This window comes from Acinonyx jubatus, chromosome C1 (assembly GCF_027475565.1).
Source record: "Acinonyx jubatus isolate Ajub_Pintada_27869175 chromosome C1, VMU_Ajub_asm_v1.0, whole genome shotgun sequence".
NCBI classification, from domain to species: Eukaryota; Metazoa; Chordata; class Mammalia; order Carnivora; family Felidae; genus Acinonyx; species Acinonyx jubatus.
In genome coordinates this window covers 83,905,881-83,924,718 of record NC_069381.1, presented here as the reverse complement: position 1 = coordinate 83,924,718, position 18,838 = coordinate 83,905,881, and the positions used below count along the sequence as shown (strand labels likewise).

General features: G+C 38.2%; 2 protein-coding genes across 7 annotated transcripts in view; one reads left to right on the top strand and one right to left on the bottom strand.

The window, feature by feature from the left end:
- AGL (amylo-alpha-1, 6-glucosidase, 4-alpha-glucanotransferase) overlaps nucleotides 1-8,891 on the bottom strand; it is an 83,420-nt gene extending 74,529 nt beyond the window's left edge. The window contains exons 1-2 of one of the 3 annotated variants that reach the window (XM_027058507.2): nucleotides 8,543-8,891; nucleotides 7,837-7,986 (exon numbers count right to left, since the gene is read on the bottom strand). In XM_027058507.2, the coding sequence (XP_026914308.1) occupies nucleotides 7,837-7,918 (82 nt within the window). In that variant the 5' untranslated portion in view covers nucleotides 7,919-7,986; nucleotides 8,543-8,891. The other 2 variants (XM_053214506.1, XM_027058508.2) reach the window with 2 other exon arrangements.
- Nucleotides 8,892-8,979: 88 nt separating this feature from the next.
- FRRS1 (ferric chelate reductase 1) overlaps nucleotides 8,980-18,838 on the top strand; it is a 103,722-nt gene continuing 93,863 nt past the window's right edge. For all 4 annotated transcript variants that reach the window (XM_027058511.2, XM_027058512.2, XM_053214507.1 and 1 more), the window contains exon 1: nucleotides 8,980-9,376. The gene's annotated coding sequence lies outside the window, so the exon portion shown is untranslated. The remainder of the gene's footprint in view (nucleotides 9,377-18,838) is intronic.

The window sequence follows — 18,838 nt, the reverse complement described above, 5'->3', positions numbered from 1 at the left end:
TACAAAGCCAGCATTACCTTGCTTCCAAAACCAGAAAAAGACCTCACTAAAAAGGAGAATTACAGGCCAATATCCCTGATAAACATGGATGCAAAAATTGTCAACAAGATGTTAGCAAATCATTCCTAAGTATTTTATTGTTTTTGGTGTAATTGCAAATGGGACAGATTCCTTGATTTCTTTTTCTGCTTCATTATTGGTGTATAGAAATGCAAAGGATTTCTGCATGTTGACTTTATATCCTGTACTTTTCTGAATTCATGTATTAGTTCACAGTACATTAAAAGAATTATTTACCAGGGCTGGTTCAATATTTGCAACTCAATCACCATGATACACCACATTAATAAAAGAAAGGATAAGAACTGTACAATCCTGTCAATAGATGCAGAAAAAGCATTTGACAAAATACAGCATCCATTCTCAATAAAAACCCTCAACAAAGTAGGGATAGAGCAAACATACCTCAACATTATGAAGGTCATATAAGAAAGACCCACAGCTAATATCATCCTCAATGGGGAAAAACTGAGAGCCTTTCCTCTGTGGTCAGGAAAAAGACCAGGATGTCCACTCTCACCATTACTACTTAACATAGTATTGGAAGTCCTAGCCTCAGCAATCAGACAACAAAAAGAAATAAAACGCATTCATCTTAGCAAGGAAGAAGTCAAACTCACTATTTGCAGATGACATGATACTCTGTAGAAAACCCAAAAAACTCCACCAAATAATTGCTAGAACTAATACATGAATTCAGAAAAGTATAGGATATAAAGTCAACATGCAGAAATCCTTTGCATTTCTACACACCAATAATGAAGCAGCAGAAAAAGAAATCAAGGAATCTATCCCATTTGCAACTGCACCAAAACCAATAAGATACCTAGGAATAAACCTAACTAAAGAGGTAAAAGATCTGTACTTCGAAAACTATAGAATACTTATGAAAGAAATTGAAGAGGACACAAAGAAATGGAAAAGCATTCCATGCTCATGGACTAGAACACTGTTATCATGTCTATACTATCCAAAGTAATCTACACATTTAATACAATACCTACCAAAATACCACCAGCATTTTTCACAAAGCTAGAACAATCCTAAAATTTGTACAGAACCACAAAAGACCCCTAATAGCCAAAGCAATTCTGAAAAAGCAAAACAAAACTGGATGCATCAGGATTCTGGATTTCAAGCTATATTACCAAGCTGTAGTCATCAAGACAGTATAGTATTGGCACAAAATCAGACATATAGATTAATGGAACAGAATAGAAAATCCAGAAATGGAACCACAAGAATATGGTAAACTTATCTTTGACAAAGCAGGAAAGACTATCCAATGGAATACAGTCTCTTCAACAAATAGTGCTGGGAAAACTGGATGGTGATATGCACAAGAATGAAACGTGTACCTCAGTGTTTATAGCAGCATTATCAACAATAGCCAAACTATGGAGAGAGCCCAAATGTCCATCGACTGATGAACGGATAAAGAAGATATGGTATAAAAAACACACTGCTCTACTGACTGAGTCAGCCAGGTGCCCCTACACACTTGTGTAATTTTATAATTGGGTGAACATCATTTTATTTTAATTAATTAATTAATTTATTAAAATTTACATCCAAATTAGTTAGCATATAGTGCAACAATGATTTCAGGAGTGGATTCCTTAGTTCCCCTTACCCATTTAGCCCATCTCCCCTCCCATAACCCCTCCAGCAACCCTCAGTTTGTTCTCCATATTTATGAGTCTCTTCTGTTTTGTCCCCCTCCCTGTTTTTATAGTATTTTTGTTTCCCTTCCCTTATGTTCATCTGTTTTGTCTCTTAAAAGTCCTCATATGAGTGAAGTCATATGATTTTTGTCTTTCTCTGACTAATTTCACTTAGCATAATAACCTCCAGTTCCATCCACATAGTTGCAAATGGCAAGATTTCATTCTTTTTGATTGCCGAGTAATACTCCATTGTATATATATACCACATCTTCTTTATGCATTCATCCATCGATGGACATTTGGGCTCTTTCCATACTTTGGCTATCGTTGACACTGTTGCTATAAACATTGGGGTGCATGTGTCCCTTTGAAACAGCACACCTGTATCCCGTGGATGAATGCCTAGTAGTGCAATTGCTGTGTCATAAGGCAGTTCTAATTTTTAGTTTTTTTGAGGGACCTCCATACTGTTTTCCAGAGTGGCTGCACCAGCTTGCATTCCCAGGGTAAACATCATTTTAAAGTTAGAGGTACAATTATGAAGAAATAGATGGAGAAATAATTGCTCAAAGAATTGAAACATGAAATTTTAATACTCAGTGATTGTGAGAATCATAAATATCTACATCTCTAAAATAATGATTAAACTTACTATAGAAGATGTAGTATCATTTTGAACAGGTAAAAACATCAGAGATTAGCTGTCTGAGCATATTTAAACAACCTGCCCCCTGTTCAGTTTATGCAAATATTTTTTTTATCATTACACAAGGATTCAGAGAACACGTAGTACAAAGGTTAAAACTCATCCAAAATCCCAAAACAGTATTTGGATCAGTGGTATACCTTCAGAAAAAAAATTGACAAGCATTCTCTAAACATAAATATTTATTTATTTACAGAATATACACCTATGATGATTTAATACATTATATAAATCACAAAACACAAAAATGGGATAAGATGTAAATAAATAATATTTTAAATAACTAATTTTACCTATTAGTGGATGGAAAATATCTTTTAGTTCTCACTAAAAATTAATATTGATAATATATGTCAGTGAAAGCAATGTGATTAAAGAAATTTCATTAATTTTAAGTCTTGGTTTAATATTTTATGATAAATTAATTCAAATATTCCAAGTTCTGTTTATTGATATTTGGTTTAATTGCATCAGACTTGAAAAAATAAAACACAAAGATATCCAAATTCAAATGGAAAAAGTTCTTAGTGACTATGTTTACTAATCCATGACATTAACTTTTCAACCCCACTCACAAATTATGTAAAGATTTTTGTTGAAATGTGCTAGTAAATATATATTTTCCTTGTTATAAGCAATGGTTTTTATAAGCTAATAAGATATTCTATATTTATATATCAAATAGATGATTTGAAAAACAACCAAAATCCTTTATTGGAAAGATTTTAAACAGATTGGAAAATTTTGTTATCAATTTTTTAAAAAGGGTAAGTATTTATTTTTATGGCTAAAATCATATGATGGAAGTGTTACTAAAATAACATACTCAAAATACTCTTGCTATACAGTAAGGGTCAGCAAACCATATCCAGCCTGTTTCTATAAATAAAGTTTTATTGGAACACATTCATTTATGTGTTGTTTATGTTTGCTTTCATGATATAATGGCAGAGCAAAGCTGCCATTTCTTTTGCAGTTACTGCAAAAGAAATGGCCCGCAAAGCTGAAATATTTGCTATCTGAACTTTTAGAGGAAAAAATGTGCTCAACTCTGCTCTATGGTATCAATTTTCACCAAAAAGTAGTTAACTTTCTCACTCATGTTTACCTCACAGTTAAATTGTGTTTCCTTTTTCAGAAAATATTTTCTAAGTATCATACTATTGAAAGCTACATGTCATTCCTGAAAAGGACAAATCTCAAACAGCAAATTTCAAACACTTTCTAACTCATCTTTCAGTTTGACAATACCCTGAGGTAAAAGAGGCATTTATGATGATTGTACCTTTTGTTATGAAATATTGTAAAGACTCTACTATTTAAGGAATTATAACTTATATATCTACTTAACCTGGATTAGGTAAAATTGTAACCCACGGCAACATACCACAAACAAACCAGTGATGGTGTGACTATGAACCCCTTCAAGACCTACAACCTCTACTATTTTCTCAGAATATGTCTTTTTTGTTTATAACTTATTTGATACATAAACTGAAAGCATCAATGTCAATTTATACGTTAGCAAAATTTAACTGCTTTAAAAAATCTTTTTTTATTACAGTTATTTATTTTTTAGTAATCTCTACACTCAATGTGGGGCTCGAACTCACAACCCTGAGACCAAGAGTTGCATGCTTTTCTGAATGAGCCAGCCAGGTGCCCCCAAATGTAATTAATTTTTGAAAACAAAAACAGATGAAAGAAAAAAAAAGAGAAAAGAAAAATCCTGTTCTTTCTATGTTCTACTAGATAGATCAGGGCATAGTCCCAAGAGTATACAGCTACTCTGTAGATGTCCAGTACAAGTCTCTGAAACTAAAATTTTTATATACAGTAAATGAAACATTAGAATACCTAAACTATGTCAGATTCCATAATGACTCACTCGGTTTGCTAAAATTAGCTTAGGTCACAGCAGTACATAGTGTGGCTATCTTATTCCTCATAGAACAGTAGGAATACCTTACTCAGATTAGCCATTTCCCTCTTGCAGGCAACTAGTAAAGAGAGTGATTAAACTATTACTATGAAGTAAATTTTTCCATCTTGCTCTGTCTACTAAGTTTATATAAGCTCAAGCTCCTAATCGAGAAACTTTTATAAGTATTTTCTTAAAAAAAGGGTAAAAGTTGAAATTTAACCAACCTATATAAAAATGGAACTCCAGGTTCAGCAAAAACTGACTTCGTTCATTATTCTGCCACTGAATGAAACAGGAAATACAGGGAAAGGCTATGATTTGGCTAGAAAAAAATTTTTTTGGTCTTGCTGAGTTAGAAGAGTCTATAGAGATATTAGCCTCGAAAATGAGGAGGAATCCTTTCTTAGGGAAAATTGAAAATGAAGAGAGACTTGGTGATCACTTAAATATGAAAGAACCAAAAACTGCCAGAGTTTTTCTTCACATCTAATTGTTCACTAAGTCCTATGAATTTTAAAATGTCTCATACTCTGGGATGCCTGGGTGGCTCAGTTGGTTGAGCGTCCATCCCACTCTTGCCTTCTGTTCAGGTCATGATTTTGGGGTTTGCCAGACTGAGCTATGTGCTGGCAGCATAGAGCCTGCTTGGGATTCTCTCTCTCTCTCTCTGTCTCTCTGCCCCTACTCCCCCCCCCATAAATAAATAAACATTTAAAAAAAATATTGTAAAAGGGGTGCCTGGGTGGCTCAGTTGAGTGTCTGACTTCAGCTCAGGTCATGATCTCGCAGTCCATGAGTTTGAGCCCCACATCAGGCTCTTGTGCTGACAGCTCAGAGCTTGGAGCCTGCTTTGGATTCTGTGCCTCCTCCTCTCTCTGTTCCTCCCCCATTCATGCTGTTTCTCTCTCTCTCTCTCTCTCTCTCTCTCTCTCTCTCTCTCTCTATCTCTCCCTCTCTCTCAAAAATAAACATTAAAATAATAATAATAATAAATAAAATAAAAGTAAAATAAAATGTCTTGAACTCTGCTACCTTTTTTGACTCTAATGTAGTTCGACCCTTATTTTTAACCAGATGTGTTTTCAAAATAGCCTTCTTAATGATTTATCTCCAATGTCCCTTCATCTTTCACATTTTAATTATCTTCTATAGTAATATGATCACCTCATTACTGCACACAAAAAAACTGACGTGTTCCCATTTATATCATTTGGTTGAATTTACTGGTTTTAACTAGATTTACAGACTCAGTCACATCATTCTTATTTTATAAACCCTTCATAGCTCCTTCTTCAAATAGTTTGGCTGAATTTAACACTTTTTGCTAGCTTTAACTAGTGTTTTAGTAATGAATCAGCAAGGATTTAATGGCTGTTATACATTGTACTAGGATTATAATACTTTCCCTATTCTCACAGATCTTAAACTGATGCTATAAGATCAATAAACTGAGACACTGCTCCATCATTCAGTACTTAATTGTTCTGTGCCTATTGTGTGATTGGAAATCAAAGAAAGAAAATAACAAAAAAATTAAGAAAAGACCTCATGGAGGAGGTAGAATTTTAGCTGAAGGTAGGCAATACACAGAATGATAGTAAAGGGAGTTAATGGATATAGAGGAATCTGATGGGGGTAAAGGTGTCAGAAGAGCTATGAGAAAATCCAGGGGAGAGGGAATTGACAGGGGAATTGTAAAGATGTAGGACACTAATGGGAACAATGAGATGCAACCTTGGCTAGTGAAGGTGGATTCTATTAGAGAATGTCTTGGAAGCCCCGCAGAGGCATTTAAATTTGACTTTATATATAGACACCAATTAATAAAAAGAAAGAGATGGCATAAAAGATTATTCTAGCATCCATGTTTAGGCATATAGAAGAGATAGGCAAACAGAGACATTTGGAAAGAAATTACAGGGCTTAAAGAGAGATTGCAGGTAAAGAGAAGAAACTGTCAGAGGTGAGTACAAAGTTTCTGGCCTTGGAAACTATAAAAATGGAGACATCACTAAAATAAACAGGATGTTTGTTTTAAAAAAAACAGGATGTTTGTTCTCAAACAAAGAAGGTTTGAGAATGGGGAGTAGGAGACGGTTTGGGACATGTTAGATAGATGTAAGCATATCAAGTGGAGCTATCCCAAGGCTATTCTATAGCGTAATACTGGACGAAGCCAAGAATCCAGGGCAAAAATAGATAGGTATAGTGATCTATCAATGCCTTGCACCTGTTTAGGATTTCAAAGCCATATAGTATTAATTTTGAGCTTCAACATCCAGGAAGGTAGAAGAACAGAAATTAATACCTTCATTTCGCAAATAAATTAATGTTTAGAATTCATGTGACTTGCCCAAAGTCAAAGAAGTTGTTAGCAGGAGAGCCAAGAAAATTCTAGTTCCTTACTCATGCCATTATACTCCTGGCTTTTAAGAAGCAAGCAAAATTCAAGGCTCTTCTTCCAAAAAGAGCCATCAGCAGGGAGGCAACAAGTGAGGCCATGAGAATGTATAATTCTTTGAGGGCAGAAGAAGAGAAGAAGAAAAGATCTCTTGCAGATAGATACAATTAATTAAAATAAGGAAGGAAGACAGCTCAGCAACAGACACCACCAAGTAGACAGGAGCACTCAAGAGGGTAGGAAAAAAATCAAAACCAGGAAAGTGCCGAGTCAGGAAAGCCAAAAATGGAGTAAGTACTCAGTGATCCTAAATGCCAAAGTTGGAAGAAGGTGATTTGGCATGGAGGTAACACATTTGACGGTCGATTTGTTTTTCTTCAAAAATGTAACTCTTGAGATATTGAGGGGGAAAATCCCTCAATGTTTACTATCAACATCTATCTGTTGCACTATTAAAGGGGGCTGCATTTTATTTTTCATACATTAAAACTTCCACTTCACAAGTTACAGTAACACAAAAAAGTGTGTAAGTTTTCAATGTTGAAAAATTATAAAGTCTAAAGAATAAGCTCAAATATATTTCAACACAACCTGATCACTTTTTTTAATTTTTATTTGAGAGTCTTTTGATATATATAAATAACAGTTTGCTTTTTTCTGTGATCTGTTTTACTAAATCAAAGTTTCAATAAAGGAAAAAAATGAGGTCTATGAAAAAGCAAAACTATAGATATCCTCCAAATAAAATTACATATGAAATAATTTACCAAGTTTTATAATAATCAATAGAAATAATATGGTAAATTTCTTGATCATATATGCAATTTCTGTCTTAAGTGGAAGCATGGAAAGAAAAGTGAACTATTTTATCCTCCTAACATGACAAATATAACATTTTCAACTTTATAACTAAAATCAACTTTCGTTAGTGATATTTTTAAAATATGGCACTGTCTTTGCACTAATTGAGTTTAGAAAGGTCTTTGGAAATTTTACCTGTCTTAACGTTTTAAAAAATTAGCATGACAATAGATTAAAAATTTAAAAGACACAGCTAATCAAACAACTTGCTACTGACCTTGTTCAAGTCTGAAGAGGGTCTTTTCCAGCTTTTCCATTTCGTTCAGAAGTAAAATTCTAATTTGTTTACTGTGTCCCATTTTGGCTTTTAGAAGATTTGAAATCTTTCAGAAGAATTAAAAGAACTCCAAAATCGAATGAGTTACCCCTATGAAACAAAAAGGAATTAAGATCAAGAAAATAACTATTACCTTTAATTCCTCAAGGCTGACAGCCGCACTTACATGTTCTAAATGTGTTTTAACCTTAGCAAAGCAAAAAGAAAGAACGAATCCTATAAAGAAGACCTGAGAAGGTAAATAGTTGTTTCCTCCCTTAGAGCACAATAGGACCAAAGCAAAACTATTGTATTATAGATTCTTACAATTAAAAAAAAAAACAAAACTGAATTATTCTCAGAGAAAAGCAATACGTTTTGGAAAGCCTGGATTTGGGTGGGGGGGAAAATTCCCGGTCCCAAGCCAAAGGGCTTTGAAGACTACAAACGGCACTTCTGCTTACAAGAGATTAGTCTGCTCAAAGATAACAGGTGGGAGAGCTCCCCATTCCCAAATTCGGGTTGGAAGCCACCAATGGGGAGATGAGAACAGAGGGAAGCAGTTGTTGCCCCTGGAATAGCTGCTGCAGACATAGGATGTACAGACGGAGCTATAGATAGAAAGAACCCATTTCCCTGAGAGACCAGCGGCATTCCTAGCACTTACGCGGAGCAAGTTATACGTGCAGCTTCTGGGACACTGCAGGACCCGCGACTCTGGTGTTGGAGTCGGGGGAGGAGACGGGAAGGAAAGCAAACGGGGAAAGGCAGGCTGCCCAGGCGCAAAAAGCAGCCCCAGACAAGGAGGGCCGGGCGCCGTGAAGGGCAAAGGGCGGGGCGGCGGCAGCCGGGCCAGGGATAAGGCCGCTGTGTGAATGGCAGAGAGCTTCTCCGTGACTCCGCCTCGCGCTGGTCCCGGAGAAACCCTCGACCCACCGGGCCTCAAGTTCCCCACACGCCCGGGTAGGAGCTGACAGGTCCCCTCGCCCACTTCCGGGAGGTTCCGCACCCTGCTCGCCGCGACCGCTAGTCTCGCGAGACTGCGGTCAGCGGGGCCGGGGTCCGGGAGGCGGCTGGGGCCCAGGCAGCGAGCTGCTTTTGGTTTTCGGCGCTAGAGAGGTGCGAGGTCCTGAGTGCGCACTTCCTTTACCAGCCTGCGACCTCGTGGTTGAACATTAAAATGCTACGGTAGAAGGCTGCCAGCTAGATTGAGCTGCGTATGTCACAGGGTCGTTTTGTGGACCTGCTGAATGGTGGGAGGCGAGAGACCTGGCTTCCTGTGCTTTTTCTACCACGATGTGTTTTGTGTCTTTGTTTTGATTTTTTTTTTTTTTTAATTTTGACGTGGCCTAAGTTTACTTGGTCTAAACTCTCTGAATCTTGATTTCCCCGTATCTAAAGTAAGGGGCCGTCTACAATCTCAGACATTCCATCCTTCGTGTGTCTACCATCTCTAGTGCTAACACAGGGCACATCTTGAATGCAGACACGGAACTACTAGGTAGGTGAAATGTGGCCAGTTTGCAAACAATTGAGGGTGCAAATACCGCTTGTACAACGTCTGGTTGTATCTGATGTACACTGCATAGACCTGAAGAGCATATGCGATTAAGGATCTATATTGGCTGCACATATTTCAGGCCAGAAATTTAGGATCTGGTACAGATGTCTAAGGAGATTTTATGCCTGAGGAAAAGAAACCCCTTCTAGAGTTTTTTGAGGACACCTAGGGATCATGAGAAAAAAGACATGAGTGCAGAGAAAGATCTTGCTTTCTTTATTGTGGAAATAATGTAGATCCAAAAACAATGGTTAAAAACTAAAGACACTGAAATGTTTGTTTCAGTAGATTTCTGAGAATGGCTAGTTGCAAGTCGTCCAAAACTGAGTTTGGGTATCTGTAGTTCATTTATTCATTCAACTAGTATTTATTGAGCACCTAGGATTTGCCAGGCATGGAAGTGAATCAAAGTCACTGCCCTCGTGGAACTCTTACATTTTGTTGGTGGGAGGCAGATAAATAAATAAGGTAAATAAATTATATAAGATAACAAAAGGTTGTAGGAAGTGGGAAGCATAGAAGAGTCAGGAAAAGGAAGTTTGCAATTGTAAATACAATAGTCAGTAAAGGACTTGCTGGTGAGTTGACATCTGATCCCAATGAGAGAAAGAGCAAAGAGGATATCCAGGGTAGAGGGTTACATATAGAGGTACAGAAAGTTCAAAGGCCATGAGGTAGGAGCACCCTTGTGGATTTAAGGAGGCCACCATAGCTGAGTGAAGAGAGTGGTAAGAGATTAGGACAGATAAGGGCTGGGGGGGGGCTTGACAGCCAGATCTTGTAAGGCTTTGTAGGCCATTGCAAGGATTTGGGCTTTTAATATGGGCAAAAGAGACGTTGGAGCATTTTGAAAAGAGGAGTGACCTCATCTGATAGACCTTTTAAAGGATTACCCTGCAACTTTATGGAAAATAGCTAAATAAACTGGAGGGTGTGGTGAGGAAGGAAGCGAGACCAGTTAAGCAGTTATTTCAATTAACCAAGATACAATGATGTTGGGTGTGTGTGTGTGTGTGTGTGTGTGTGTGTGTGTGTGTGTGTGTAAAGAAGGTATAGCAATGAAGGTGGTGAGAAGTTGTTGAATTATGGATCTATTTTGAAAGTAGAGCTTATACTGATGATGAGAAAGTAGTGTTCTTCAATTTGTAAGTCACATTGAGGATTGTAAATCATACCCATTGAGGGTTATAAAAGTAATTTAGTTGCAACCAACAATTTTTTTAATGTTTATTTTTTTTTGAGGGTGGGGAGAGAGAGAGAAAGAGAGAGAGAATGCGAGCAGGGGAGGGGCAGCAAGAAAGGGAGACACAGAATCCAAAGAAAGCTGGGCTGTCAGCACAGAGCCCGACACTTGGCTCTAATCCAGGAACTGTGAGATCACGACCTAAGTCGGATGCTTAATCAACTGAGCCACCCAGGCGCCCTGCAACCAACAATTTTTAAAGTAAAATAGGAATGATCTGAGTGCATTGCATCTGGTAAGACTATTATTTCAAGAAACTTCTGTTTCTGTTACTTATGTTTTGTTGTAGTGAGTCCTGTATTCCTACTGGGAGTCATGGTCAAAAACATGTCTGAGAGCCACCACTCTCAAAAATTATGCTGTGTAAAAGCATAACCATTCATGATTATGAAATGTGCCTGTGTTTTAATCCCAGCTCTGCCACTAATTGGCTGTTCAGCTTTCTAAGGTACTTAACCTTGGCCGCCTGGATGGTTAAAGTCAGTTAAGCATCTGACTTTGGCTCAGGTCATGATCTTGAAGTTCGTGAGTTTGAGCCCCACATCCGACTCTTTGCTGTCAGTGCAGAGCCCACTTCAGATTCTCTGTCCCTCTCTCTGCCCCCCGCTTGCGTGCTTTCTCTCCCCCCCGCCTCAAAAAATAAATAAACATTAAAAACAAATGGAATGAATGAAATATGGCCCTTTGTAGCAACATGGATGGAACTGGAGAATGTTATGCTAAGTGAAATAAGCCATACAGAGAAAGACAGATACCATATGTTTTCAATCTTATGTGGATCCTGAGAAACTTAACAGAAACCCATGGGGGAGGGGAAGGAAAAAAAAAAAAGGAGGTTAGAGTGGGAGAGAGCCAAAGCATAAGAGACTCTTAAAAACTGAGAACAAACTGAGGGTTGATGGGGGTTGGGAGGGAGGGGAGGGTGGGTGATGGGTATTGAGGAGGGCACCTTTTGGGATGAGCACTGGGTGTTGTATGGAAACCAATTTGACAATAAACTTCATATATTGAAAAAAAAACAAATGGAATATACTCAACCTTTTTGTGCTTTGGTTTTTACAACTGTAAAACAGGGATAAAAATAGTGCCTACTATTAATTAAATGAGGACTTAGAACTGTGCCTGAGACATGTGTAAGTACAAATACTAGGATGGGACCCTGACTGATGTGGAATACAGTTCATGTTTATGTTTGTCTTCAGGGTCTCCTTTCCGTACCCCCTTTGAGTCTCTCCTATGACCATCTCATCACACTGCTCTCCTGTTGATCACTCTTCTCCAGGGCTCCAAAATTAGCTTTCCCTGTTCTCCCTCCACCAGCAAAACTGTCACTTTAGGGCCCAATATTCCAGCTAAAACAAGGAGTAAAATAGACTGACAAAATGAATTCCTTTAGTGGTGAGTTATTCTTACACAAATGCTTGCATTTTAAAAGATTTGTCAATCCAAATGATCTTAATTTTGGAGATTTCATACTGTGAAAGAAAGTGAAGAAGGTCAAGTAATGGAAAAATTATGATTCAATGTGATGTGTCTCAGAGATTACATTTACAAGCCACACAGCGTCCTTTTTAAAAAAGAAGAGTCACGCTAAGTGTGCTATTTGTGAAGTTCTTGGAATGCCAGTGAATCTGCAGTCTAGAGCTACAGTGGTACCATGTGCTGCCTTCATTTTGGCAAACATTTGTCATGTGCCTGTCGTGTGCATAACAGAGATCTATATATACACAATAATCTCATGCTAGAGTTGTCAGGAGAAGAATCTCCTTGAGGAACATCTGATGGATAATCTCAGCTATTTGGCAGTGACTCTACTGTTTTCTAAAACATTGATATGAATGTATCTGGGGAGTGGGAGAAGGGCTGTGGTCAGAAGGGTCAGAAAACACTAGAGTGTTTCTTAAGGTCTGTGTATGGGAGTGTCTGTTTTGGGAAAGGAAAGGAGTTATTTAGGGTATTATGTATAGTCTGGTCCCAGTCCTGTAAGATTCTGGGTCTGAAGTGGAGGGATCTGCCTTATTTGGCTTTTATATTCATCAGCATTTTTTGTGTATCTTAATTTTGTAGTGATTATATACTGACATTATGAATAATTTTATTTTGTAAAATTTGGAATTGTGTTTTCAAAATCTCTTCTAAGTAGAACAGTTTATTCTGCGTTTTTGGGAAATATCCAGACTTAGCCAGGGAAGAGAAGGGAAGATAGGAAGGAAATAGAGCTGGAGTCAGACAAGAAGAAGGACCTAATATAATGGTGATAGAGATACAGAAACCAGAGAGAGATTTTTCAAAAAAGGATAGTACAACACAAAGAAAACGCATTTTGGAAACAAACTCGGGATTAGTTTTAATCTCTCTGAATTACAGTTGATTCATCTGTAAATTGGAGAGAATAATGCTTCATTTGGAGGGTGGTTTTGAAGATTAAATGAAATAATGAAAGCATTCAAGGCATCTATTATATAGCCCTTGGTAAAAATCAGGCTTTTAATAAATGATAGCCTAAAAAGAGAAGAGCTGATGGCCAGTTGTCTTTGCTGGGTTCTGATGGCAGTTAGACAAAGCAGATGAAGAGGAAGTCTCCCAGAGCCTGGCCAACAAAAAGAATCTAAAGGTCTGTTATCTTACTCTGTGAAGAGGGAATATAAAGGTGAACTCAGAAAAGGAAGTCAGAGCCCAAGGTTTTAGCCTAAATCATAGAGAACAGAGGAAGGACGTAAGAAAGAAGTAAGGTTTTGTTGCTGTACAATTAATATTTATTAGAACAATTATTGACATGTACATGTAATGGAGGTAAAGATAGTTGTATTTTATTTAAAAAAACAAAAACAAAAGCCAAAACTTGCGTGGGAAAAGTCATTAAAAAAGTCCTAAGCATTGATATAACAAATTGACCAAAAAGAGCATATGGAATGCTTTGAAACCATGGTAAGAGGAAACTCGAGAGGGTGTTTTAGTGGTGATGGTTTCTTTTTTCTAAAGATAGGTATTTTAAAATGTTCTTTGGCCCTAAATTTAGAGCTAAATCATTTTTACCCTTGCAAATAAATTTAACTTCCTGTTGAAATCCTGCCTCCAGAATTTCCCTGTGGAAGGATGGAGTTGGCAGCCTGGTTGGGGAACAAGGATGAAGGAAGGAAGACTTGAACTGATTTTCTATATTTGTCAGGACCACTTCAGCTGCATATGACAGAAAACAACAACAACAACAACAACAACAAGGCAACAGTGGCTTAAACAAGAGATAAATTTGTTTCTTTCTTGCATAAAAGTTTAGAGGTGAGCAATTCAAAGCTGGTGTGGCAGGTCTGTAAGGGCAGTCGGAAGCCAGGATCTCTCTAGCTCACAGCTTCCTCCCTCTTATTATGTGGATCTTATCATAGTACCACAAGGCTGCCAGAACTCCAGCTATCATATCCAAGTTCAGGCAATATAATGGAAGAAGAGGAAAAGAAGGGTATACCTCTTCCCTTTAAGCTTTCCTGGAAATACCAGACAGCATTTCTGCTTCTATCTCATTAGCCAAAACTTGGTCACAAGGTACACACAAATGTAACTTGTGTCTGGGCAGCAATGAGACTAGCCAAAACACAGGTTTTGTTATTAAGGAAAGAGAATGAATAACTAGTAGTGTCTGCCACAGTTTGCGTGGCACTTTATTTTCCATTTTAATTGTTATCAAAGCAATGCGGTTTGGAGCAGGGGGATGGAAGGCCCAGGAGGAGTGTCTCCAAGGCAAGAAATGGAACTGATTGTTTAATGTGCTTGACCACATGGAGAGATGTTTCACAAACACCTTAGTTTTCTGTCAGAAAGCTTGGGGGTGATTGAGCAAACTTCCCCCAAACTTTAAAAAGTCCAGTTGGAGATTGCAGCTATAGACCTATTAGCCAAATGAGCTTGCTACAACTGAACTCCAGAACCAGCCAGTTTACCTAACCCATTATGGACAGACTGGAGAAATCATGCTCATTGCATGTTTATTTTCAGAAAAGGACAGAGGTGGGGCGCCTTGGGGGCTCAGTCGGTTGAGCGTTTGACTTCAGCTCAGGTTATGATGTAACGGTTCCGAGTTTGAGCCCCATGTGGGACCCTCTGCTATCAACAGAGAGCCTGCTTCGGATCCTCTGTCCTTCTCTCTCTCTGCCCCTCCCCCGCTCACTCTCCCGCCCCAAAATAAATAAGCTTAAAAACAAAAAAAGGACAGAGGTAAGCCAAGCTCACCGGTTATTTTTCCACAAATTTACCAACCAGGTAAATCACTCTCCACTCCCCAGGAATGGAGTAAATTAACTAGTGCAAAGAGAAGCCAGAGGTTTATTTAGGGAAGCTCTTTCTTTAAAAAAAAAAAAAAAAAAAAAAGAATTAGGGGAAAGCATTCTTCTTCAGGCATTACATAAGCCCCTTAACTTCTTTTGTGGTCTAATTCCTAAGCTGTAATTTATCTTTCAAGGATATATAAAAATAAAATGTCTGAAATGTTTCAAAATTAATATATACCCTATAAATAGTTAATAACAATGAATGTTTAATGAGCATCTAGGAGGTGCCAGGCACTGTTCTAAGCCCATTACATGAAATAACTCAATTCCCAGGACACTATTGTTACCCCCAATTTAAAGGTATGTAAACTGCGTGCCCAAGGTTAAGTAGTTTGTTTAAGGTCGTGTAGGAATCAAGTGGAAGAGTGGGATTTCAATTGTATTCTCAGCGACTCTGTTCAGTCAACTCTAAATCTGAGGGCATTGATGTTATCCCCATGGCCTGGAAATCAATAAAGGTTTTCTAAATTGAATTTGGATATTGCTGACTTTATATATGGCTATGACAACAGTGAGTTTGTTTTCTTCTAGGAATATTCTGGCTAATCTAATACTCAGTCATCTCAGGACAGCTGCTTCAGGAAATCTTTCCCTGCCTTGCCCTCTTTCCCATGGGTCTGGGTTAGGTGTTCCTCTTTCATGTCCTCTGTTGTATGATGTATGATATCATGTTGTATAATAACCGCCTTTTCTCTTTCTCACTAGAGTTTTTGAGGCAGGGATTGTGTTTCCTGTGTCTGGATGGCACAGCTGTAAATTGTTTACATTTCTTAGATGTATTAAGAAAACTATACTTTCTTCTTTTTAAAAAAATTTAAATAAGACTTTTATTTTAGAATAGTTTGAGGTAAGAAAATAGTTGCAAAGAGAATACAGAGAGATCCCAGTTTCCCCTGTTGTTAAGATCTTACAATAGTATTATTCATGTGTTACAATTAGTGAACCAATATTGATACATTATTACAGTCCATAGTTTATTAGATTTCCTCACTTTTTACCTCCTATCCTTTTTCTGTTCTGGGAGCCCTTCAGGATACCACATAACGTTTAGTTGTCATGTCTCCTTAAACTCCTTTTGGCTGTGACAGTTTCTCAGACTTTCCTTAAAAAAAAAAGTTTTTATTGATATATAATGGACATATACCATTGTGTAAATTCAAGGTGTGCAATGTGTTGATTTGATATATATTGCAAATATGATTACCACTATAGAGTTAACTAACATTCCACCACATCACATAATCATTTCTTTTTGGGGATGCAAACCTGTAAGACCTAGTCTTCTAGTAAGACCTGGCCTCTTTGAAGTTCATAATACTGTATTATTGTCTATAACCACTATGCTATACATTAGATATCCAGGACTTATTTATCTATTGGTTGCAAGTTTGTAACCTTACAATATCTCCCCATTTCTCCCACCCTCAGCCCCCATACATACTATAACTTCTTTAGCCATTCGTCCATTGATAGATACTTAGGCTGTTTCCTTTCTTTTTCTTTCCTCTCCTCTCCTCTCCTCTCCTCTCCTCTCCTCTCCTCTCCTCTCCTCTCCTCTCCTCTCCTCTCCTCTCCTCTCCCCTCCCCTCCCCTCCCCTCCCCTCCCCTCCCCTCCCCTCTCCTCTCCTTTCCTTTCCTTTCCTTTCCTTTCCCTTCCTTCCTTTCCTTCCTTTCCTTCCTCTCTGTCTCTCCCTCCCCTTCTTTCTTGCTTTCTTTCATGATTTCAGGAGTAGAATTTAGTGATTCATCACTTATATATAACACCCAGTGCTCATTCCAACAACTGCCCTCCTTAATGCCCATCATCCTAGGTTGTTTCCATCTATATTTTTAAAAACTGCTCTGGTCCCCTTTACTGTTCTCCAACTGCTGGACATGGGAAAGCAAAAATAATTTTTGTCTGTTTTGAAACTAATCCTGATCCAATTATTTAAATAATTTCTTTGGGGCACGTGGGTGGCTCAGTAGGTTCAGTGTCTCACTCTTGATTTCAGCTCAGGTCATGATTTCGTGGTTCATGGGATCAAGCCCCACATTGGGCTCTGCACTTTCAGCACAGATTCTCTCTCTCCCTCTCTCTCTGCCCCTCCCCTGCTTGTGTTCTCTCTCTTTTTCAAATATATAAAAATAATAATAATCTCTTTAAACTTGCCTCTATGAAATAATTGTTTTATTGTTTCCATCCCCCTTCTCCGTACTTCTAAGCTGATGTCTGCCATACAGAGCAGGGTCTCACATGGAATCATTGCTATGGAGGAGTTGAACTCTGTGGCCTTGAACTGGGCATTGTGTAGGGGCTGGTGTTACCTAAAGTACATCTGTATAGTCCTGTTCCTGGTTATCCTGTTGACATAAGCTACTAATGTGTATAGCTGATAAATTCCTGGTCATTCTTTCTTGGCTTGGTCAGAGCCTAGAAGCCTTCTCTGCTGTTTAGGCTTCCTTGAGGTCCTCCTTCTACTGCAGAACCCCTCCAAGAGTCTGAAGGGTTCTTAACCTTGCCCAAGGGCCAAGGCATCCATTTCATAAGCCTTTGCTGGAATCACCTCACTCTGCCATGGTGGATCCATGTAATATGGGCTGGGGATGGAAACTAGGTCCTGCCTGTAACTGATGTCCTTGCTTTACCCTCCTAACCATGATGGGGCTCCCCTTTTTGGACCTTCCCCACCTTTTTTTTTTTTACCTAGCATAACACTCTTCAACCAGAGTTCAAAATAGGGAGCAGAACAAAAAGTCCTCTATGCATTTGACAAATACTGTACCTGCTGTGTGGTAAGCACCATTCAAGAACTGTAGGAACAGTAATGAACAAAGCAGACATAAATCCTTGCCTATCTGGAGTTTCTATTCTTTAAAAAAATTTTTTTTAATGTTTATTTATTTTTGAGACAGAGAGAGAGAGAGAGAGAGAGAGAGAGAGAGAGCGAGCACATGAGCAGGGGAGGGGCAGAGAGAGAGGGAGACACAGAATCTGAAGCAGGCTCCAGGCTCTGAGCTGTCAGCACAGAGCCAGATGCAGGGCTCAAATTCATGAACTGCGAGATCAGGACCTGAGCTGAAGTCAGATGCTTAACCAACTGAGTTACCCAGGTGCCCCTGGAGTTTATATTCTAATAATGCCCTGAACCTGTCTGACTTGTTCCCACAGGACACATCACATCACACTATTTCTCTCACGTCCCTCTCTCTTTAGATGGTCACACTTTCACAATTACTCAAGCCCAGAAGGAATGGATTTCCCTTCCTTCCTACCAGGAACTAGTTCATTAGTCCCTGTCTCTAATGTTAAATGAGAGATAAAAGAACTTACAAAGTTCTGTGTCAAACATGCCTATAGTCTTGCTGCAAAATCATATTTTCAGTGAAAAGTGTTTAATATTAACACTTTCTCTTTACATTAATTCTTTAGCAACCCAGGACTCTTACTGAGGCAGTTGGGTATCCTAGGCCAAATGGGAGAAAGTCTGGTATGTTGCAAAGGCAAATGGTAAAGGTACATTTATATCTTTAAAATAGTATCCTGTATTACATCAGGATCTCCATTGCCTGGTGTAGTACCTGACACTGAAAGCCATTCAATAATGGCTATAAGAATGAGTGAAAGATGGAAGGAATGGGTAACTTAATGGATTATATTATATTTATACTTTTGTTTCTGGATCAACGAATAATTTACTTTAGGCTAACATTTTTGACATTTACTTTAGGCTAACATTTCTGGCTTATTTCACTTACCATCACCTCCTTAGGGTTCACTCATGTTGTCATGTGTCAGAATTTCCTTCCTTTTTAAGGCTGGATAATATTCCATTGTATGCATTTACCCCATTTTGT